Source organism: Balaenoptera ricei, chromosome 1 (assembly GCF_028023285.1).
Source record: "Balaenoptera ricei isolate mBalRic1 chromosome 1, mBalRic1.hap2, whole genome shotgun sequence".
Taxonomy (NCBI): domain Eukaryota; kingdom Metazoa; phylum Chordata; class Mammalia; order Artiodactyla; family Balaenopteridae; genus Balaenoptera; species Balaenoptera ricei.
This window is the reverse complement of record NC_082639.1, coordinates 42,315,282-42,339,634: the sequence shown is the minus strand read 5'-3', so window position 1 is coordinate 42,339,634 and position 24,353 is coordinate 42,315,282. Positions and strand designations below refer to the sequence as shown.

General features: G+C 36.8%; 1 protein-coding gene across 1 annotated transcript in view; it reads left to right on the top strand.

Annotated features, from left to right (window-relative positions):
* FAF1 (Fas associated factor 1) overlaps window positions 1–24,353 on the top strand; it is a 458,337-nt gene that overhangs the window by 114,463 nt on the left and 319,521 nt on the right. The window contains exons 3-4 of the mRNA XM_059922257.1: window positions 8,064–8,110; window positions 19,694–19,905. Of these exons, the coding sequence (XP_059778240.1) occupies window positions 8,064–8,110; window positions 19,694–19,905 (259 nt within the window). The remainder of the gene's footprint in view (window positions 1–8,063; window positions 8,111–19,693; window positions 19,906–24,353) is intronic.

Sequence of the window (24,353 nt, the reverse complement as noted above, 5' to 3'; positions counted from 1 at the left end):
GGTGAAAATTCCCCAATTCACAGCTGTAGGATGATGGTCTCTTTCAGAATTTCTCATTGGCCCAATTTATGGCAAAAACATGAGAGGAGGATGATTCTGTCTTATTCACAACTGTTTTTTCCTCAGTACTTAGAATAGTTCCAGGTTAGTAATTAAATATTTGTTGAATGGGTTATAATGGTAGAATGAATGAATGAATGCAGTATTTGAATGCATGAATAAGATGAATGATTGCTGTGTAAGTACAACACAATGAAAAGTCATTGAGAAAAAGGTGGTGTGAGTCAGTTAAATTTTCTTGGAGAAAATGATTCAAGTCTGGGTCTTGAGCTCTACTAGTCCACAGTAGGCATTCCTTGCTTTGTGATCCCATACTGTTTCTCATGCTGGATTGAAATTGTTTCTGTAACTGCTCAACCTGGGAGGAATGTGTCTTGTCATCCTTGTATTCCCTCCAGTGTCTAAAACACTGCCTTGATTATGGAGAAGAGAAAGCCTGGGTTGTGTTGGAAGAATTCACTTGATGGCAAGATCGGAGTTGTAAATGCTAAAATACTGGTACTTTGTGGGTTTGACACCTATTATTTAGATATTTTGTAAATACTTGAAATTTGACATACCATAGAGTAATGATTTCAAATTAAACAAAAAGTGCACTAATTTAGAAAACATTTTTCTATACTTTAAATATTTTCAAGAGATAGAAACAATGTTAATATTATAATCATAATTATTCTAGTTCACAGGCTTTCTAAACATGTGGAACATGCAGAGTTGCCTATACTAGTCTATCTGGTAATAATATATATATATATATATGATTATATATAATGAAAATGTATTTGTCATTTCTATTTTCATAAATTTTAAAATTTAACAGGTTTTCTTTTTCTACTTGTTTATAAATTCTTGTATTTGAAATGTATTGTGTTTAGTTTCACTGATTTGCAATCAGTAATTAATTTAGAGATTGACCAGCTGAGGAGACTGCTATAAGAATTAAGCTAATGATAATGCTATGACATAATTGTTGAAGACTGGAAAAATGGTGGTCTGTTAGTAACTTAACGTGTATTGTATTGAGTTTGTCATATAACCTCATCTAATCTCGGTTTATCAGTCTTTGAATACAAAGTAGAATTTGGGAGGGAGGATAGGAAGCAGGGTTTATTGGAAGGTTGCTGAGAAGCTCATGCATTTGAAAGAAAGCTTGAACAACCAAACCAAGTCTTAGGAAAACCAGTAAACCGAGTTGCTCTGTCAGAAACTTATCACTGAGCACCATTGTCAGGACACATCTTCAACTAGTTAGTCACTCGTTCAAGAGCCACATTCCCAGGAGAGCCTGATTGGTCTAGATTGAGTCACCATGATTAATATATTTTCAGTATCACATGGGATGAGGCAGGAGTAGTAGTTCTCCAAAAGAAACACATGATCTGTATCAAAAGGAAAGAGGGAAGTGATGATGGGCTGGTACAAACCACAGATGGGGCACAATAATAGCTAATGGGACAATATATGCATCTGAGATTGCATTTTTCTAGTGTTTCATGAAACTGAATTGAACCGGAGTTTTAATGTTCTTTTGTTAAATCAACTTTGTCAATGACTAATTTATATACGTATACAGATTTTAGTTGTATACAACTCTATGAGTTTTGATAAATGTATACATTGTGTATGTATACATTGTGTATCCAGTCCCCCTCCCTTCAAGATTTCCATCATATTAGAAAATTTGTTCTCTTTTCCTGTCAGTAACCCTCAACGCTGCTCCAGGCAATCATTGATCTGATTTATATTGCCACATTTTGGTAGTTTAGTCTGTTCTAAAACTTCATATAAATGGAATCATATACTATGCAATCTTTTGTGTCTGGCATTGTTTACTCAACATAATGTTTGAGGTTCATCCATATTGTTGCATGTATCAGAAATTCATTTTTATTATTGAATAACAGTCCTTTGTGTGAATATGCCACAGTCTTGTTTATTCATTGGTTGATGGATATTTTGGTTGTATCTAGTGTTTTTGGTGTTATGAATAAAGTGGCTATGAATATTTGTATACTAGTTTTTGGTGGACATATGTTTTTATTTCTCTTGGGTAAATTCCTAAGAGTGGAATTGTGGTACTGTATGTTAAGTGTTTGTTTAACTTTATATAAAACTGTCAAACTGTTTCCAGTGTAGTTGTGCCATTTTACATTCCCATCAGCAATGTGTGAGAGTTCTAGTCCTCCAAATCCTCACCATCATTTGGTGGTGTTAGTCTTTTTAATTTCAGCCATTTTAGTGTGTTTGAAGCAGATTTCTTTGTGGTTCTCTTTTTAAAAATTAACTTTATGGATAATAAAATGAACCCATTTTAAGTGTACAATTTGATGAGTTTCGACAGATGTAAGTACCTACATTACTACCACCACCACAGTCATTATCCCTAAATTTCCCTATTGTCCCTTGTGTATCATTCGCCACCGATCCTAAGGAATCCTTTATCTGCCTTCTTTAACTAGAGATTAAAATGGTCTTTCCTAGAGTTTCACATACCCGAAATCATACAGTATTTTCTCATGTCTGACTTCATTCATTTAGCATAATGTTTTTGAGATGTACCCATGTAGTTGAATGTATCTGTAGTATGTTCCTTTTTATTGCTGAGTAGTGTTCCATTGCACCCAGACACTGTGGTACACCCAAAACAACACTTACCTGTTGTTGGGCATTTGGGCTGCTTCTAGTTATTGGGTATTGTGATTAAAGCTGCAATGAATATTAGTATACAAGTCTTTGGGAAGTATGTTTTTATTTCTTTTAGATAAATACTTAAAAGTAATATTGCTAGGTTATATGTTTACCTTTATATATAAAACAGTTTTGAAAGTGATTGTACAATATATGAGACTTCCTGTTGTTCAATGTTATTGCCAAAACTTGTATCATCCTATTTAATTTTAGCCATTTTAATAGGCATGTGGTGGTCTCTTATCATGGTTTTAATTTGCATTTCTCTGATGACTATTTAATGTGAACAGCTTTTTATATGCTTATTGGCTATTCATATATCTTTTTTTGAGAAGTTTCTGTTCAGATCTTTTGCCCATTTTCTTACTGACTTGTTTGTCATCTTATTGAGTTATAAGAATTCTTTTTATATTCTGAATATAAATCCCTTCTTGGACGTTTATACATAACAAATACTTTTCCCAGTCCATGACTTACCTTTTCATTTTCTTAGAGGTGTCTTTCAAAGAGCACATTTTGAAATTCATCATTTTTTTTCTTTCATCTTTTGCCTACCCAGTGTTGTCATGATTTCCCACTGTGTTTTCTTGGTGTCCTCATTTATAAAATGAGGGGGTAATATGAGAGTTAAATGATTTAATATGAGTTAAGCACCTAGAGAATACATAGCACCTAGTAAAAACTATATAATGTTAGCTACCTTTATTGTTACTACAACTTCTTTACTCAGAAGTTATCATTGAAGTTTTTGGACGCTGTCTGTACATCCCTGTCTCATCTCCCTCCCCTCTCAAGAAATCTCATTGGCATTTTCTTCAGGGGTCATTTGTTTAAAAATATGAAAAGACCAAAGCCAAGATTTCTATATGTGTAGGGGATGATTTGTATTAGATGCTGTAGTTTTCAAAATTTATTTATTTATTTATTTATTTAGGATGCTGTAGTTTTATAATCTACCAATTTGCCATTTCCCTTCCCCCAAAAGGTCTAAAGCCCACCGTGAGTGTCATGGTTTTCTCCTTCTGTTAAGGCTGAAGATAAGAATATTTCTTACAGCCACCTCTGACCTTGACTTCCACTATACTTTAAACATACCTCACATGTCTTCCAGTGGACTCTGAGAAATGACGATTCAGAGGGTGTTGTCAAGTTTTGCTAAAGAGAACTTAGAGGCTGGGATTCTAATTGTGGTAAATTAACTGATTAAAAATGTCATGGACATAATTAGCATAAAAGCAATAATAGTTATACCAAAATGGATTTTCATACTACCATAAAGTAGATCAAGGCAAGATGCTGTTTTTTATATATGTTGCAGTCTGCTGAAGATCCACTGTAGTGTGTTTGAGTCGGTCCCAGAAATAGAAATATTGTGTTTATTCTCTGTTTCTTTGGCCAAATATTTAATCATTCCCTATTATTATATTCCTGTTTATAGAATGAGAGATATAATATCTTGCTAGCCAAAAAAGAAAAACAAAAAAAACAAAAACAAATTAGCAATGGGATTATTTACATTTAGCAAATGATACGTGGTTCTTATGTGATCAGTATCATTTCTAGTCTATAATCTAGGTTTTTCTAAATCTAATCTCTTTTCTAAAGGTATCCCCTCTATCTGTGCTCTCCTGAGCCCTGGATCAGGTACCCAGGCATACCCAAAGTCTAACATGGTGCCTGGCAATGAATAGGCCTTTGGTAAGTTTGTTGAACCAAACTTTTAAGTTTACCCTTTATTTCTTGAGTCTTTATTGTTTCCCTTTCCATGAATTCTCTTTGAACTCAAGAAGTCACTATTCTTTAAAAGAAAAAAAAGGCAAACAAAAACTTATCTTAGCCATTCTTCTTGCAGGTCCTATCTTTATACTTTTCATATTGTTTCAAGAATCAGTTTTACTTACTTTCTTATTTCCCTTGTATTTCTTAGCCTTTTATGATATAGTTTTTACTAAAACTGTTTTCAAATATGTCTAACAGTCTCTTCTTAGGCCTCATTATATTAGACTGTTTTCACATTTTTTATTTTCTCTAATCCCTCCTTATAGTACCTTCATTGCCTCTCTATGACATATTCCTGGTCCTTCCCCTCCTATCTAACCCTTCCATTTTTATTGTTTTGTTTTGTTTTTAGCTTTCTCTTCTCTTTTTTTTTTACATTTATGAATTCCCCAAGTTTCTTTGTCTCACTTCTCTTCACCAGAGAATAAAGGAGGGAGGGAATCAAAGTATTTCTAGGGCTTCAAATAAGCAGGTGTTTTACTTAATCTAGCTCTGATTTTTAAGATTACTTTTTTGTCTCCTTTTGGATATTACCTGAACTTCTCATAGTAAAATTAATTGTTGAATGGATTTTTTTCCATGCTAGAAGACATGCTATGTTATGTGCATTAGTAAATCTGGTACATAGTTGGCAATTACAGTCATTCCTCGGTATCCGTGAGGGATCTCTTCCAGGTGCCCCTAGGGATACCAAAATCCACAGATGCTCAACCTCAAGTCTCAGAGTGGTTCTGCATCCTCGGATTTAGCTAACTGTGGATTGTGTAGTACTGTCGTATGTATTTATTGAAAACAACAACAACAAACCGAGTATTAGTGGACCTGTGTGCGGTTCAAACCTGTGTAGTTCAAGGGTCAACTGCAATACATATTTGTGAAGTCAACAAATGATATCCTACTATTACCTCAAAGTTAACATTGTTCAAAGTCGAATTCATCTGAAATTTTCCTTTGCTTCTACATCTACCCATTATTCAGTGTCCATATCAAATGCTGTCCCTTTTCTGAAACTTTCCTTAATCCTCACAGTCAAAAAGCACTCTCCCTATCCTATATTTCTTTAGCAAATCATACTTTTATTGTATCTTCATTCTGAATTACATTTTACTTATTTATGTACAGAGTTTATTATGTACATAAGGTTGAGGTCAGGGATTAACATTCTATCCAAAAACAAATACATTATTTAAAATAATATAAGATCTTAGAAGAGGAAAAGGGTTGAAAGTAAAGGCGTGGGGAGTTCCCTGGTGGTCCAGTGGATAAGACTATGCGCTCCCAGTGTGGGGGGCCCGGGTTCGATCCCTGGTCGGGGAACTAGATCCCGCATGCATGCTGCAACTAAGAGTGCATGTGCTACAACTAAGGAGTCCACAACTAAGAGTCCGCATGCCGCAACTAAGACATGACACAGCCTAAATAAATAAATAAATATTTTAAAAAGAAAGTGGAGGTGTGTCATGGTACCTTCTGAATAGTATTGCCCCCTTCCCCATCTTGCTACTTTTCATTTACCCTTCAGTCTTAGTTGAGACATTATTTCATTCAGGAAGCTTTCTGTGAGCCTTAAGCAAGTCTCCACTGTGCTGCTTTTCTTTGTACTCCTCTAGCATCATTCATTTAGCAAATGATTATTGAGTGCCTTTTATGTGCTGGCATTGTGCCAGGCAGCGGGACTAAAGTGGTGAACAAAATTGATATCATCTCTTCCATCATGGAGCCTACAGTCTAGTGAGAAAGACAGACATAAAACAAATAATCACCAAATAAGTAATTATCAATTGCTATGAAGAAAAAGTACAGGGTTCTTTGTGAGAGTAAACCTATGGGGGGGGTGTTGATTGGAGAAGAATTTTTGGAAAAAGTATATCTAACAAAAACATCAATTATGATGATTGAGATTCAGCCAGACAAAGAATAGGGAAAAGGGCATTCCCTGCAGGTATAGTATCTTAAAAGGCCCTAAGAAATAAACAAAAAACTTGATGCCTTTAAGGAACAAAAAGGCAGGGCCATTTTGGCTGAAAATGTAGTATTTACTCATACAGATGAGGAAACTGAGGCTCAGGGAGGTTCAATGAGTATAGAATATATACTAAGGTCATCAAAGTAATAAATGGGAGAATCTAGATTCAAATTTTGGACTTTATAAATTCTTAGTGTTCTTTCCATTATACCTTGGCATTCCCTAGTGAAAATTTGAACAAAATCTTTCCAAGCTCTGGTATTTCGTTTCTTTTCCAACATCATAGAATATTCTTTGACCATTTTCTATTTTTTAACAAAGAAGATATTTGTATGTGGAACCATTGCTGTCAACAGAAAAGGGATAATTGACCTGGCACCAGGCAGGGATGCTTCTATTGAATTTGTGGCTTTGAAAACTGATTTTAGCATTTCCTTGACTCTGAGGATTTCTGAGCCTCCAGAGTTGTCAGGGTTCTATGGTATCCACTGTCTTTAATAATCTGTGGATTTCTTTGATTTTTGCCAGTGGAGCGTTAAAACTTGCAAAATTCATAGCAAGTGTCTTACACTCTACGTTGTTTCCATTCAACAGTATAACTTTGTAAACTTAACCTACCTCTGGCAAATATTTAAGTTAATGTTTCACAAAATACACAAACTTTTTGCAGTTGCTCTCCATACAGCTGATAAAACATCCAAGTGTTAGCTTCCCCCCTCCTCCCATTTTGATGTGGATGTGGATGTGGATGGGAAAGGGGAGGGAAGAAGTTGTTATGATGCAAAGGCAAAGTTGGAAGAGTCATTTTTTTCCTCCAGAGAATCTTCTCTGTTACCCTGTAATGACGTACCCACAATCCAGGATGTAACAGCCTGTTTGCTTAGTAGCCTTCAAAAATGTCCAAATCATGGCACATGTGTTTACCTATGTTCTAGGTAATTGGTGACTTGTTAGCTTGGAGACGAATTTCAGGAATGTTTTATATAAGGAGACTCCCCCAGGGATGCTCCTGTTCCTTTTGTAACCTGATATAATTGTGGTGTGTTTATTAAAGACCTTTTGATACATTTTTTCCTTCTAAATATTCTTCTCTTTAAGAATAATGATTGTAACACAACACAATGAATTTAATTCCTGAGCTAATTTTAAAATTCTTATTGGCATTTTTCGTTTGTGATTTTATATCTTGCTCCTCTCAATCTGAGGAAGGAAATAATGTTAAAAGATTACTTTAAGGTACTGATTTTACTTGTTCTAACACCCTTAAACATTGGTTTTGTGGGTGTTTTGCTTGAATGAGGACTGTGGAATTAAGCTTTTTATGACTCAAGATTTGGGGATATTAGATGCCAAATACATGTTTTTTAGATTATCTAAAACACAGTTTTATTATAGAGAGGGAGAAAAACATTTAATGGAGAATATTTTTTATCACTAAGGAAACACTTATTATTTTGTTTAAATTTTCAAAGTATACTTATTTTGCTTTACAGTGTTTTCCACCCCACTCCACTCCACCCCTGAGCATTTTTCTGTTTCTTTAAATGTCTTCTCTGTTTTTTGTTTGCAGGCAGCTATCAATGGTGTAATACCCCAGGAAAATGGCATTCTGAGAAGGTATGTTGTAAGGTACTTAGTAGTAAAATGAGAATTTAGCAAAGCAAAAAAGAGACAGTTGTTAATTTTTTTGGTTTCACTTTTTGATAGAGCACTTTGTGATGATCTTTGATGTATAAGTTCATTAATACAGTTATTCTTCTTTCAGACATTTTTATTAGTCATATTAATTCCCTAAAGTCTCCAATGTCTGTCTAATGTTATTTCAGATTGGGTGATACCACTTTTAAATGTGATTTTATTTTTAAGGAAACTTTTCAAGGTCATCTTCTAATTCATAAGATGGAAGGAACTGAATCCTTTAAACTGTTAGTAGTGAGAAAATGAGACATGTCTCAGTAACTCCAGAGCATGGTTATCATCTAACTATACAGGCTTTATCTTCAACCTTACTAATTCTTTTTTTTTCTCCCTTTGGTTTCTAAATTAAATTTATGTTAATTTGCAACAATTTGAGTAAGTCCTTAATAATGAAACTTCCCAGAGCACTGGGCTGTTTTACCTGAAGTATCCAGTGTTAACATGTGGAATAGTCTTCGTGGTTTTGTGTCACTGCCAGAAGGTAAAATTGGAAGATGATGCCAAGAGAACTATAGTAGTTACAAAATAATTCCTTAAGTTAAAAATAAATTCATAACTTTTCTCAAAATTGGAGACTGGTTCTGGATTAAAAGAGCACATTATAAAGTCATAGGAGGTAAAACCATTCTCCCTTACAAGTGTGGTTTAATTACTTGATATGCCCCCCCCCCGCCCCCCACCCGCCGCAGTTCAAACTTTGGCTTGAATTTTGGTGGCTGGGATTTCTAAGTCACTGAAGCATGATCTGCTAAGTGCAGATGAGGCAAACAGAAACAGCAGACTACGAATGAGGTTGTTTTGGAGAGGAAGAAAAGTGCTGTTGCAAAAACATCAAAAAATTTACCATGAACTGCAAAATGTGCTGTACTTTATAGGAAACTGTGTATATTTAGAAAGGAAGAAAAATTCTGTTTGGTACCTATACCACCCTTCGTGATTAATGGTTTTTAGGTGAAAGCAATGATAAACAGACCTATTCTCCACCTTTTTTTTTTTTCTGAAAACTGTCAGTTTCATCCAGAGTAAGTGTGGCTGATTTCCAGAGTCTGTACCAAATTTTTCTGTGTTGGTTTGTTCGGTGTTTTTTTTTTTGGTTCAGAAGCATTCAGTTCTATTGAAGCCCTTGTCTAGAAAGCAAACCAGATGATTACAGAAACTTCCTTCAAGATTATTTTTTTCCTTGGTTTAGAAGGTTTTAGACTGCTAAATATGGCTCCAGTTTTATTCTTGAGTAAATGTTATTCCACTTTTTGTGCCAAAATTTTTGCTTGCTAAACCCTTGTGGATTCAGCTGCTAGGTTCTGAGTACATATTGGATATATCTTACAATTAATAGTATTTGCTATGGGTGAACTGTAGAAATTCTCTCATCCCTGGAAACATCCCATCTCTCCTGTCACAGAAGATACTTTTTGGTTAATATATTTTATAGCTAGAGATTCAGTACTGAATTGATTTCTAATAAGGTTACTATAATATTTGGGGTTTAACTTTCATCAGAGTGGGTTTTTGTTTTGTTTGCTTGTTAAGGAATGAATCATATGTCCACAAAAGAAAGTAATAGTTTTCAACTATTGCCTTCCTAACTTTGTTCTTTAGTTTTGAAATCACCGTGAATTTGACAGAACTGAAAATTACTCTTGTATGTCTACTGACCAGAGGAAAGGAAAGAGGACTCTTTGTACTTTCTCATAGATTTAACACTGAAAGTGGAAGACACAATGCTAGGAATGGTATATGTAGGCAGTTTGAAAGGATCTTTGTTTTGTGTGTTTGATATTTGTAGTAAGTTGATTATAGTATGTGAAAACAACTAACTCTTAATTTGTCAGTTTATACCTTAGCAGAGAAAAGAGCTACCAAAAAGAGTTTTGGTTTTTTTTAATATGAACTGTTTTTGGAGGGAGAAGAACCTAATCTCTGCGCTTTATAGCTTTTCTTGAAATCAGATGTTTATGTGAATTCAGAAGTGGGAATTTGTTTTTTTAACGTACCCATAAGTTCAAGGCAGAGAAACTAACTTTTTTAAATACTTAAGGCACTGTGCTAGGTATTTGATATAATTTTCTTTATTAATGCCCATTAAAACCCTTAAGAAATACATGCTCATATTTCATAGATGAGGAAATTCAAAATTAGAGAATTTATAGATTCACTGAAGGCCACAAATATAGTAGTTGGTGAAGTCTGGATTTTCTCATTTTAAAAACCATGCTCTTTCTTTTATATCACTCTGTCCTTTTCAAGGTCAGTAACCCAGGCATGTCACAACTTTTAAGATTTTTTCCTTTGGGTAAAGAAGTTGAAATTTAATACACGTATATAACATCTTTCTTCCACAGCTTTGTTTTAACAGTTATTATCTTAGTTGTAAGCAAGTAAAGGCATTTTACAGGTAGAGAAAATAAGGCATGAAGTGACTTGGCTCAGATGATACAGCATGATGTTGATGAGTCAGTAAGCAAGTCTTCCATCTCATCTTCCAAGGCTTATTTCACTAGACAATACATTGCTAATACAGCATATTTATAAAGTGTAAAAATATGCAGTCATAATCTAAACCATTCATTTAGTCATAAGCAAACATCAAGTATGTACATGTATATTTACTACATCTTGTTGTAATATTTTATTTATTCAGGATATTGTCCAGAGCCTTTTAAAAAATTATTTTTGGAGAAAGCTATTGTTAGAAAGGAGCACTAATGAATTACTTGTATTAGTAGAGAGTAGATGCTATGTTTTATAAAAATTTTATGAATTAATAGTGTAATTTTACTCATTGACTAAGTGGGTGGTATTTATCAACTCATTTATTTTATGATCCAGACAGATATACTGTATATTTCTTTGTCTATTGTTTAATTCATTGAGGAAACCTAGCGAAGACAGCTTTGTTTTCAAATCTTGAGCATTATTATAATAGCTTTCAGAATATATAAGTGCTGAGGTTTTCTGATTTAGAAAATGCCCATTTTGGCCAGTTAGTCTTTATTTATTGTCTTTTCTGATACCCATTTAAAAAATCTGATCTTTTTCTAGAGACAAATTTATCTTTAAGACACATTTTTTTTGCACCTAGAGGTTTTACCATGGGATGGACTTTTAAAAATTGAAATAAGTGCAGAGTTTCTGTTTACTTTGCTTTGTTCACTGTCTTCCAAGGATCTGTGTGGTTTGTAGAGGAAAGTTGAGCAAGGATAAAAACACTCCTTTAGTTGAAGTTTAGATCTAAAATAGATTTCTCCATAGAGTTTCCCTTACCACCCAGTGTCTTTTTGTTTTTTTTCTTTCTTTTAAATTATTGATTAACTTGAAAAGAATAGTGAGAAGGTCAAATTATAGGATGGTAGTCTTCATAGATGAAAAATCTTAAAAACAGTTTTTTTTGAGTCAACAGTTTTGGATGCCTTTGCACACTCTTTGGATATCACTGAACATTAGTCACAACTGACAAGATAATTCATTAACTGGTAATCTCTTTTCCTCTCTCTCTCTCTCTCTTTTTGTTTTTTGATTTCTAGTAAAAGAAACTAATGTAAATTCATTATTTTTGTTGATCTTGAAATAGAGTAATTATAGCTAATAAGAAAAATTTCAAGAGATAACTTAAAAAAAATCCTCTTTGTGGCTGAGAAACATACCAAAGAGTGTGCTCTGATTAGAAATATTAAACTATCTTCTAGAGTTAGGGTTTGGTAAAGGGAAAAAAAGCACCACACTAGCACCTCTTTTAAAAAAGAGGGGATTTCATATAGGGAATGAGTTACACAGATATATAGTAGGTTGAAAGAACAATAATGACTGCAGGAAACAACTGGACCATCAGGCCCACATGGAGGTGGGTTCTGCTGGTCGATGAGGAAGGGAGCCTAGGGCAAGAGGAGACTTAAAGCTGAGAAGGGTGTGCAGAGCCGGGACTGTATGGGGCAGATCCATGGCACCCACTCCAGGAAGCCTGCTCTAGGACAGACCTGTCCAGGAGAGGCCCCTATTGACCATCAGAGGGCACAAGGTCACTCCTGGTACTGGAGGAAAACAGGAAAGAGCTTGGGAGAGGTTGAAGTTAGCAGAATTTTGGAGCTCAGAGGAAGGGCCCTAGGAACTTGGCCCCAGACACATGAGAAAGAAGTCCTGCTCAGCTGATACTGGTATTTCTGACAGGATGCAGAGGCTTGTTTCAAAGTATTGAAAGAAAATAGAAGCTAACTTCAGTGGTTGATGCTGAAACAAAGTGGGTGTCATAGTTACGGTGTTGTTACTGCTAGGGTAACGTTGATAGGATCAGTGTGTAAACTGTAAGAAGAGAATTTTGTCTGTGTCTGTGTGCGTACACGTGTGCTGTTACTGTCCTTGTTTCTGTTACTGATCATAAAGCCATGGTTGATATTTACCAGTTTCTTCCACTATTTATTCTATATTCCCTCTGCCAGTGCCTCAGATAGTCAAGGTTCTCTACTTCGTGGGACATCTCAAACATTCATTCTTGAAGAGTTAGAATCCTCAGTGGACTTACCCTTTTTAAAAAATTGGTTGTAGCTTCCCATTAACTCTTAATTTTGGACATACCCTAGAAAATAGTCCATTGCATAGCAACAACCTGATTTTTTTCCTTGGTAATCAAGACCAGCTAGTACCTCCTCCTTTGCTAGTTGATTCAGTAGCATGAGGAGTATAAAATGGCCAAGTGGCATTCTCAAATTCTAATACAGTGGAAGTACTGTGGAAACATTGCATCCTGTGATCTCTGAACCATCAGAGCCCAAAGTTGCAGGAAACAAAAATTTGGTAAGTTATTAGGCATAATAAGGGGAACCCTTACCACCACTTAATTCCCATACTCATTTTTTTTTCTGGCAATATGAGATATATCACTGTGTTTTGGTCATTGATATAAAGAATATACCACATCCTTTAAGGTAGAGCCCCAAGCTTTGAGGATATTCTCTCCCAACCTGCAGCATAACTATCTTCACCATTACACTGTTCAGTCAAGCTAGCTGCTTCTGGGTAATGGTATACACCAGTGATACCAGTGCTGCACTTCTCTTACTGTGAAATGAGTTCCTTGGTTAGAACCAGTGTTGTGTGGGAAGCCATAGATCAATAAGGCATTCCCTAAATCCATGAATGGTGGTGCTGGCAGAAGCATCGCTGTCAGGGGAGTCAATTTCATATTCAGAAAAGTGTCTTTTTAGGTAAGAACAGATCACTGCCCCCTCCATTATAGAAATGATCCATTACCAGACCCCTGAGGAGTGGGGCCGTATTGAGGGCTCCATATTGGCCTCTGTTGTTTGCAGTTTAGGCACTCAGTAGTTTCCCTAGCCAGATTCAGACTTGGTGAGGGTAAGTTGATGCTGTTGTGCCTATGCCTAACCTCTATCTCTGTTGGCATGGCCACATTGTACATTAATGCATTGAGTAGTCCTGGGGTGGTAAGGGAATAAGCTAACTGACATCAACAGAACAATGTCATCTTATCCATATTGAGAGCCTTTTTTATTTTTTTAAGTGGATAGCTTATAGATGGCAGTCACCCCATGACATATATTCACATTTTGTGTTCATTCTAAACGATCCATTTCCAATCCTCTTCCCCAGACTTCTGTGTCAACCAATTTTCTTTTTATTCTTTCCAAGTTCTGGTCAGCTGGGCAACACATTAACTATTGCCCGTGATTCAATGTAGATTTGTATCTCAAGTTATTTCTCCTTCTAAATGAAGTGGTCAACCTGTGTTACAACCCTAAGTTCTCCCCACTGGGAGGTTTTTCTTTCACTACTGTCTCTCAGGGATATCTTTGATTGGGATTGTAATATTTCAGCAGTCTGTTTTTGGTTGGTACCAGCATATTATACATAACCATTTTTTCCTTTCCCAGTCCAAATTTTTTTCCTTCTCAGTTAGCTTAGATATGTCTTATGCATTGATGAGAAGTACAAGGTGCAGCAGCCAGCCATGTACCATAATATGCTTCTGACCCCTGGACCCCAAAACTTCACCAAGGTGAAGGCCCCTGCATTTTCGTGGTGTGTGTCTCCTGATCTCTATCTAGCATGCATGTATCTTACCAGAGCATCCAAGTACTTGCTACTTTTGCTCTTCAGGACCAATCTACATTGTCATCACTATAATGTTTTGTGGAATACCTGGGTTATCAAGATGTGTCCAGGCTAGATTATTATGCCAAAGAGCAAGAGAGTTGTTATAATCTTGAGGAAAATATAGTGAAGGTATATTGTTTACCCTGCTGAGAGGAAGCAAAATGCTTGTCATGGTGCTTGCAAATTAAAATAGAGGGGAAAAAAAAAGTCTATGCAAGTTTAGTTGCTTCCTGTTGTCTCCTCCTACATAATAACCCTAATTCCATGAATTAGGCAGTCAATATGAGCTATCTATCGGGATCTGGGGAAAAAACTACAGGGTAAGTTGAATAGATTGAATGAACACTGTACGATTGGATTTAGGCCAAAACCTCATTTACCACCATAACTTCCATTTTTGTATCCCCAGGAATTAGTATTAGAGTTAGCATCTAGTAATCCCCTAAAGAGCTAGATATTTTCCTTTTTTCAGTACACAAACCCCTAGTAAATGGCTACAGGTCTCTTAGGGGAATTCTTAGAGGAAAATTTACAATACACATATGTGGCTCTGTTGCATTGTCTTTGGGGGACCAAGGACTTTATGTCTGTGTTTGGAAACTGGGAGTGACTGTGACCCTTCATTATAGTTATGGAAGTTAGGATCTAGGCTACCAGATCTAGGTTTCTGTTGTTTATAGGTCAAGTAATATTTTAGTCAACTGACTTTTCATTTTGTTTCTTAGAAGTACCATGTTCAATAAAGCACTACTAAAGGTCTCTGCAGGTTGAAATCTTCTGATTGCCACATTTTGTCCATGCTGTCCGTTAACATCATTGCTCCCTCCTTTTTCTTGTTAAACCCTGCCATTTGACCTATGCATTCTGGGATCTCATCATGCCTATTAGGGAGTCTTTTTCAGTGGTGTCATCTCCCCATGTTATTCCCAACCCACAGAAGACAGCCACTACAGAGTTTTTCAAGGATGTAGAATCCCTCACTCATGTATTTTTCAGTGCTTTAGTGCAGTGTTCTCTGGGACCTCATGGATTATGTAGTAGGAGGATGTGTATATATTCAGGCTGTACATGGTTAATCCACTTTAGCATTCATATTTTTCTAAGCATCTGGATTTCTTCTACATTTTGCCAGGAAAGTTTGGGCATTTCCTCCTCATTAAATGTAGACTCCTTTGGGATTTAAGTTTCATTCAGTCGACAAGGAAACTATTAGAAGTACTTACAACTGCTTAAGCAAATATATTATATTTGGCCCTATTCAAACTCTTTTGGTCAAACTCACTTAAAATTCATTTCCACAACTATTCCCTAGGTTTTTGCTGATATAATTTATCAAAATATTATAATTACTTTTGGATATAAGCTGTCTTTTCTCAGTTAAGACATCGTACTTATTTTCTTGGAACATGCCTACATCTGATTTTAGAGGTAATAAGGAATGGTGGAGGTAGGTTTTGAGAATAGACATCCCCCTTCAAGGCAACTGTCTCAGGTAAGAGTATTCATAGTTTCTAAGCAAGAGGCTGATCTTCTCAGACATGGGAGGAGGAGCTGTTTCTGCTTACAGAAGAGGCTCAGAGAGACTCCAGGGCTTCAAGGTTCCGACATGCATCTGAAGCCACTCAGGTATCCCCATTTCACATGTTAGGTTCTCACTCCTTCCACAACAGGGCCTTAACTTTCACAAAAGAGACTTAGGAAGTATGTATATTCAACTTTCACTGCAAGTATGCAAGCTGCAAAATTAAATTTTGAGTCCAATTCTTAGGAAGATCATACCTGTGGTTACAAGAAATAAGAAACTCTTTTTAAAGTGCCATTCAGAAACTCTGTAACTTTCTTATCATGAATTGAACTGAAATTTAAAACCCCCAAGTGTGTCATTTTCTTCTGTAAGCTCTCCTTTAGAGTCAGGGCAGCCTGCTCACAGTCCTTGTTGTCATTATGGCCACCATAATGGTCAGGTCAGATAGTCATTTGGTTCCCTTAGGCACTTGTTTCAATAATGATAATTAATCATTATGCCAGTGCATGGCTTGGATCACTAGTATCCCATTTTCCATTGGCAAGGAGCTCAGCAGTGCATTGAAGGTCAAGGCCATAATCAAGCCAGCCAGTTCCTGAATCCTTTGTTTCCTGGGACACCTCCATTATCAAGAAAATGAAACCACACTAGGGTATTTTTAACAGAGGGAATTTAATGTAGGATTGGTTACACAGGTGTGGAAGACTAAAAGAGCAAAAAAGTAAAACTGAAGCCTAGATATAATAACTGCTTCAGGAAGTTACTGCTTGAAGGTCTAGGGAACAAACGGATTAACAGAACTTTGAAACTCAGAGGAGCTCTTTGAAGCTGAGGATCAGACCTCTGTGGAATGTATACTGTCCAGCCATTAGTGGTATCTCAGAGGGAATGACAAGAAGCTGGTTATAAGAGTGCTGAAAAAAGCAGGAGACTGAAAGCTGTAGGGTGATGCTGATTGAAATGCATGCAAACAGGAAGAAGGAAGTCTTTCCTCCCCTCCTCCTAACTACTAATCTCTACCTAGTATCCTCTATTTGACAAAGGTCTATCAGGAAACCATATGCCAAAGGAAAAATATAATTTTGCAGAATCCTAGCCCCTGCATTACAGAATAGACTATAGAAGGATGAATTTGGAGTTAAGAAAAGCAATGTCAGTGACCAAACTGCTAATTAGCTGTTTTTCTTAGGTTCTGAGAAGTTGTGACAACATTTAGATATGTGAAGTATTATTGCACAGATTCTGTTCATAGATGCCTAGAAGCTCACTTTGGCTTCCAAACAGTGACATTCTTACTGCTTTGGACATTTTCTCTGTTCTCATGTTTTCCTTCCCACATTGCTTTCCTTGACTCTGACAACTGGGAGAATGGATAGGTTTTTGTCTTTGGATCAGTGGTTAGAGTGTCTGAACTCTGGTGAGATTAAGCTAGTCACTTTCAAACTTTTTTGACAAGACCTACAATGAGAAATATTTGGAATCTAAAATACACATATTACAAATATGTCCCAGAATCAAAAGTTTTATGAAATAATACTTGGTCCTAACTATTAAGTGAAAGATACTGATAATTTCTATCCTATTCTTTTCTATTCTTAATCTTATTCTGATTGTGTTCTTTAAAAGACTTACCACAACTCAATCAATTATGTAATCTATAATGTGATAAACACTGATCAAAGCAACAGTGTGAAGTAAATGTAAATAGTCTCTCCTTCTTAATTGTATAAACAATGCTTAACTTGGCAAGTTTTTGGTCATTTTTGTTGTTGTTCCTATTCGGGCCCCCAACACATTATTTTTCTTTAAATTCAGGGTGAGAAGAAAGATATTTTAGAACTGAGCTTGTAGTTCTGGTGGTGGAGAAAAATTATACAATAATGATATTTAATGGGAGCATTTCTTATGTTTCCTCCCTCCCTACTTTTCCTACTGAGGGGGGAAAAACAATGAGAATATATATATGATAACTTAAGTCAGAGAAAAAAAAAATCCAAATTCTTCATAATTATTCCTCTACTCATTAGTTTGTCAAATATTTGTATATCTTCTCTGTATAAAATCTTGAACTCAGCAGATGATACAGCCATTAAAAACACAAATGTGAGCTTCATAATTATTGATAGTGGTGAGATGTTAGAACTAGTCTGAGGTAGTAAAACATGCTCTGAGTTGAAAAATACTCAATCTGAGATATGAAAGATGAATATAATTAGCTAGAAGAAAGATGGAATTTGGGGATGGGATGGGAAGGAAAGAATATTCTTAGAAGGAATAGTTTTTATGTTACCTCATGAAATAGGAAGGATCAAGGTAAGACAAAAAACAAAAGGCTGTTCTGGCTATTAGCATAGAGAGATGGAGATAGCATAGCACAAGATGAAGATGGGAAGGTAGATAGGATTCAGATCCTATAGGGCCTTGTACGCCACTTTGACCATTTATATGAAGAGCAAAGGGGAATATAGAAGAAAATGATATGAAGACATTTGTCTTTAATTTCACTCTAGTGGTGGTATGGGATGAAATGCAGGGGGGTAAGGGTATGTATGGAGAGATTAGTTAGGCTATTGCATTAATCCATGTAAGAGGTGACTGTGGCTTGGACTAGGGTGGCAGCTTCGGAGGGGAAAGGTAGATGACTTATCTAAAAGATATTTAGGAAGTAAAACTGAAAGGACTAGTTAGATGTGGGAGTTGAGAGAGTAAAAGAGGGCAAGGATAATGCCAGAGGTTTCTAGCTTGGGTAGCTAATATGAGGAATAAATGGGAAAATCAGGCTTGGGGAAACATTAATGGTTTAAACTTTGGCTATACTGGGTTTGAGGTTTGAGATCTTACTAAGTACTAGGCATTGTGCTAAGCTTTTCATACACATTATTTGATCTAATCCTTACAAATATAATTAATTTTCCTGTTTTACAAATGAGACAGCTATTAAGTGGACAGAGCCACGATTTCATTTTTATTCTTTAAGAAGGGAGAGATTCAACCATGTTTAAATGTTTCTGAGAAGAATCCAGAAGAGAAGGAGATGTTGAAGATAATGGAAGGGAAAGGGATAATCCATAATGTAAAGCTAATGAGTAGATGCGTAGATAGAACGATGTCTTCTCTATTTAGAGAAAGAGAGTGCATATGCAGGTTAGTTTGTGGATTTGATGTTAGAAAGGTAAGGGAATTTCTTCTTGATGGCATCTGTTTTCTCTGCAAAGTAGGAAAAATATATTTTAAGACTGAGGAGTGAGAGGGAGAATGGAGGTTTAAGGATGGTAAAGTTTCAGAATAGTTTTTGTGGAAAGTAGAGTTAATGAATCAATTAATGATTCAGTAAGTAAATGAGAGTGGGTTAAGAAGACACTTAGTAATTCACAGAGTTTAAAATGATGTTTTATCAACATCATAACAGCATAAGGCAAAAATCTAATTAAATGAGATGTGTGTGATACTGCTAACAGACATAGAAAGGCAAGGATGGGAGGGAGAGTAATGTGGCTTTCAGTCATTGGGAGAGATTTTGTGGAAGAATTAGAACTTACTTAGTCCGTGATGCACAGGTAGGTAAATTTGATATGAAGAACAGCACAAGCCAAGTACCGTTAAGTCCCCTCTATACAAATGAATTCTGTTTCAAGAGTGCTTTCGTAAGTCCAGTTTGTTCGTAAGTTCAACAAAGTTAGCCTAGGTACCCAACTAACACAATCGGCCATATAGTATTGTGCTGTAATAGGTTCATAATACTTTCGCATCTTTGAAAGTTCGCAACTTGAAGGTTTGTATGTAGGGGACTTACTGTATGGAGTGGGTCCTTAGTGGTAATCTGTAGTTATTTGGTTGATGATAATCCTTCTTTTATGTCAATATTTCAGTGACTATGGGGGTGAGCCTATATCAGGACCTGCATTTGATCCAGCAAGTCACCCAGCTCCAGCTCCTGCTCCTGCTCCCTCTTCCTCTTCAGCATTTCGACCTGTAATGCCATCTAGGCAAATTGTAGAAAGGCAACCTCGGATGCTGGACTTCAGGGTTGAGTACAGAGACAGAAATGTCGACGTGGTGCTTGAAGACAGCTGTACCGTTGGTAAGGTTTTTCCTACCATATAGCCTCCACAAATAATTCATTAGGTAAACATTCAGTTTATATTCTTTTCTCTTGAGTTGACTGCTGACAAGAAGGAAAAAAAAACCAAATTGTTATTGTTTCATACAGATTATTGTGTTCTAATTTTAAATACTGTCTTCAGATTGAGGTAAGAATAATTTTTTATGGTTCCACATATGCAGAATGGTATATGAAGCTGTTTTAGGGCAGATACAAATCAAACATCTCAGAGCTTTAAAAAGTACCAGAATTATTAAGTATATTGATATCAGACTTTATAGCTGAAGCTCCTTCATTTTTAATACTATGATTAATGAGAAATAAGAAATAAGACATTTCCATCACTTCTTCTCCCTGCCAGCTAAATAAATGCTTCAGTACTGTTCTCTCAAAGGAGACTCATAGTGTATGCCTGCCATTTTCAGACAAACTTTACCAAAATTCTGTGGAGAAACTATGTTGATTTCATGTTTGATTCACATTATATTTGATCCATGTTTGTTGTAGAACTAGAAATTGTATTAATTTCTATTTTAATACGGTTTTGCCTTAAATCTAAATTTTAGATATTTCTGAAATTTTGCCTTTGTTCCTTTTTGGGGAGATCCTTTCCTAATTTTATTAATTGAGGTACCAGTCTGTGGCCTGTTAGGAACTGGGCTGCACAGCAGGAGGTGAGCGGCGGGCAAGCGAGCAAAGCTTCATCTGTATTTATAGCCGCTCCCCATTGCTCACATTACTGCCTGAGCTCCACCTCCTGTCAGATCAGCAGTGGCATTAGATTCTCACAGGAGTGCAGACCCTAGTGTGAATGACACATGCGAGGGATCTAGGTTGCACGCTCCTTATGAGAATCGAATGCCTGATGATCTGAGGTGGAGCTGAGGCGGTGATACTAGCGCTGGGGAGCAGCTGCAGATACAGATTATCATTAGCAGAGAGGTTTGACTGCACAGAGACCATAATAAATCAGTTGCTTGCAGACATATCAAAACCCTATTAGTGAGTGGCAAGTGACAATTAAGCTGGATGTGGTGGCAGGCTTTAACTATAGTGGCAAGTGAGTTGATGTACTTCAATTGTATAGCTGCATCTGGTGGCAGGCTTTAAGTCAGAATCCGACACTTATTTTAGTCCACTCCTGGCCCACCCATTATTTTATTTACCACTTCTATCCGCGCCTCTTTCCCACTCTGCACACTTGTCTCAGTCACAGTTTTGGTAAGTCCACAAGCTAACCCTAGCCAAAATGAGTAAAAAACAAACGTCGCTGGAGAGCTTCTTTGAAAAGGGGGAAAGACCCAATGATGAGACAGCAGAAGAGTCTAAGGCTGCCAACAAAAAGAAAACTGCATTTAGAAGAAAATACCAAGAGTCCTACTTAAATTACAGGTTCATTGCAACAGGTGATTGACATTCTCCAACCACGCTTTGTATAGTATGTGGCAACCGGTTATCCAGTGCAGCTGTGAAACCTTCAAAACTGCTTTGCCACATGGAGACCAAGCACCCTGCATTAAAAGACAAGCCTTTGGAGTTTTTCAAAAGAAAAAAATGTGAACACAAGAACAGAAGCAATTATTGAAGGTCACCACTTCATCAAATGTGTCTGCACTGAGAGCATCATTCTTAGTGGCTAACCGCATTGCTAAAGCTAAGAAGCCTTTTACTATTGGTGAAGAGTTGATCCTGCCTGCTGCTAAGGACATTTGTTGTGAACTTTTAGGAGAGGCTGCAGTTCAGAAGGTGGCACATGTTCCTTTTTCAGCTAGCACCATAACTAGATGAATTGATGAAATAGCAGAGGATATTGAGACACAATTGTTAGAGGATTAATGAGTCACCGTGGTACGCAATCCTGGTTGACGAGTCCACCGATGTTGACAACAAGGCAGCAGTGCTTGTTTTTATGCGATATATTTTTCAGGAGGATGTGCATGAGGATATGTTATGTGCACTTTTGTTGCCAGCCAACACTACAGCTGCAGAACTATTCAAGTCGTTGAATGATTACATATCAAGAAAACTGAATTGGTCATTTTGTGTCAGTATATGCATGGATGGAGCAGCTGCCATGACTGGGCGGCTTTCTGGTTTCTCAACTCGGGTCAAAGAGGTCGTTTCTCAAATGTAAGTCTACGCACTGTATCATCCGTAGAGAAATGCTGGCTAGCTGAAAAATGTCACCTGAACTTAACAGTGTTTTGCAGGATGTGATTAAAATTATCAACCACATTAAAGTACATGCCCTTAAACTTACATCTGTTCACGCAGCTCTGTGAGGAGGAGGATGCAGAGTACACACGTCTTCTCTTATACACGGAAGTGAGATGGCTTTCTAAAGGTAGATCACTGGCCAGAGTTTTTGAGTTATGAGAACCACTCCAGAGATTTCTTTTAGAAAGATGGTCACCACTGACAGCACATTTCAGTGCCACAGAATGGGTCACAAAACTTGCTTACTTGTGTGACATATTCAGCCTGCTCAACGAACTCAATCTGTCACTTCAGGGGAGAACGACAACTGTGTTCAAGTCGGCAGATAAAGTGGCTGCATTCAAAGCCAAACTGGAATTATGGGGGCAACAAGTGAACATTGGGATTTTTGACACGTTTCAAACATTAGCAGAGATTTTGAAAGAGACTGAGCCAGGGCCGTCTTTCTCCCAGCTGGTGCGTGATCAGCTATCTCAGCTTTCAAAAGAGTTTGAGCATTACTTCCCAACCACAGAAGACTGAACTGGGAAGGAATGGATCTGTGACCCATCTGTGAATAAGCCAGGTGAATCGAATTTGTCCGTGCTAGAAGAGGATCAACTGCTTGAGATCGCAAATGACGGTGGCCTTAAAAATATGTTTGAGACAACCTCAAATCTCCATACGTTCTGGATGAAAGTCAAGGCGGAATATCCTGAGATTGCCACAAAAGCACTGAAAAGGCTGCTTCCATTTCCAACATCCTATCTTTGTGAAGCAGGGTTTTCTGCAGTGACCGCAACCAAAATGAGATTACGGAGTAGACTGGACATAAGCAACACACTTCGGGTGTCACTGTCTCCCGTCACCCCCAGATGGGACCATCTAGTTGCAGGAAAACAAGCTCAGGGCTCCCACTGATTCTGCATTATGGTGAGTTGTGTAATTATTTCATTATATATTACAGTGTAATAATAATAGGAATAAAGTGCACAATAAATGTAATGCGCTTGAATCATCCTGAAACCATCCACCCGCCCCGGTCCGTGGAAAAACTGTCTTCCACGAAACCAGTCCCTGGTGCCCAAAAGGTTGGGGACCGCTGCATTACAGAGAAAAGCAAGTCTGTTAAAAGAGTGATCATTCCCAAACATGAATCAGATTGTTATTCCCTTACTTAAAACCATTTAGAAACTTTCCATTGTTTTGGGGATAAAATTCAAATCTTTTAACATGACCTGTAAGTCCTGCTCGACCAGACCCTACTGCATTTCTAGTTTTCATCCATTACCTTCTTACTCACCATGCCTGAGTTGTAACGGACCTCTTTCAGTTCCTTGAATAGGTTATTAGCTCAGGGCCTTTGTACTTGTTTCTTTTTTTGCCTGGATTCCTCCCCTAGTCTAGTCCCTTCTCCCTGTGCCCATCCCCATGCCCCCAAATATTCTCCTATACATTCCTTTTTATTTTAAAAATGAGATATATACAGTATAGTTTTATTAACTATGGGTACATTGTTGTACAGCAGATCTCTAGAACTTTCTCATCTTAAGTGAAATTCTATATCCACTGAACAGCAACTTCCCATTTTCCCCTCCCGCAAGCCCCCTGGCAGTCATTATTCTGCTTTCTGCGTCTATGAGTTTGACTACTTTAAATACCTTATATAAGTGGAATCATGCAACATTTGTCTTTCTGGCTTATTTCACTTCATATGATGAGTGAAAGGCTCATCCATGTTGTAGCATATTACAGGATTTCCTTTCTTTTTAAAAGCTGAATAATATTCCATTGTATGTATATACCACATTTTCTTTATCCGTTCATCTGTTGATGGACATTTAGGTTGTTTCCACCTCTTGGCTATTGTGAATAATGCTGCAGTGAACATGGGATTGCAAATATCTCTTGAGACACTGCTTTCAATTCTTATTTTTGGTGTGTGTGTGTGTGTGTGTGTGTGTGTGTGTGTTGTTTTGTTGCTTTGTTTTATTTTATTTTATTGCAGTATAGTTGATTTACAATGTTGTGTAAGTTTCAGGTGTACAGCAAAGTGATTCAGTTATACATGTACATATATTCATGCTTTTTTAGATTCTTGTCTCATATAGGTTATCACAGAATATTGAATAGAGTTCCCTGTGCTATACAGTAGGTCCTTGTTGGTTATCTATCTTATATATAGTAGTGTATGTGTGTGTTCATCCCAGGCTTCTGATTTATCCCTCCCA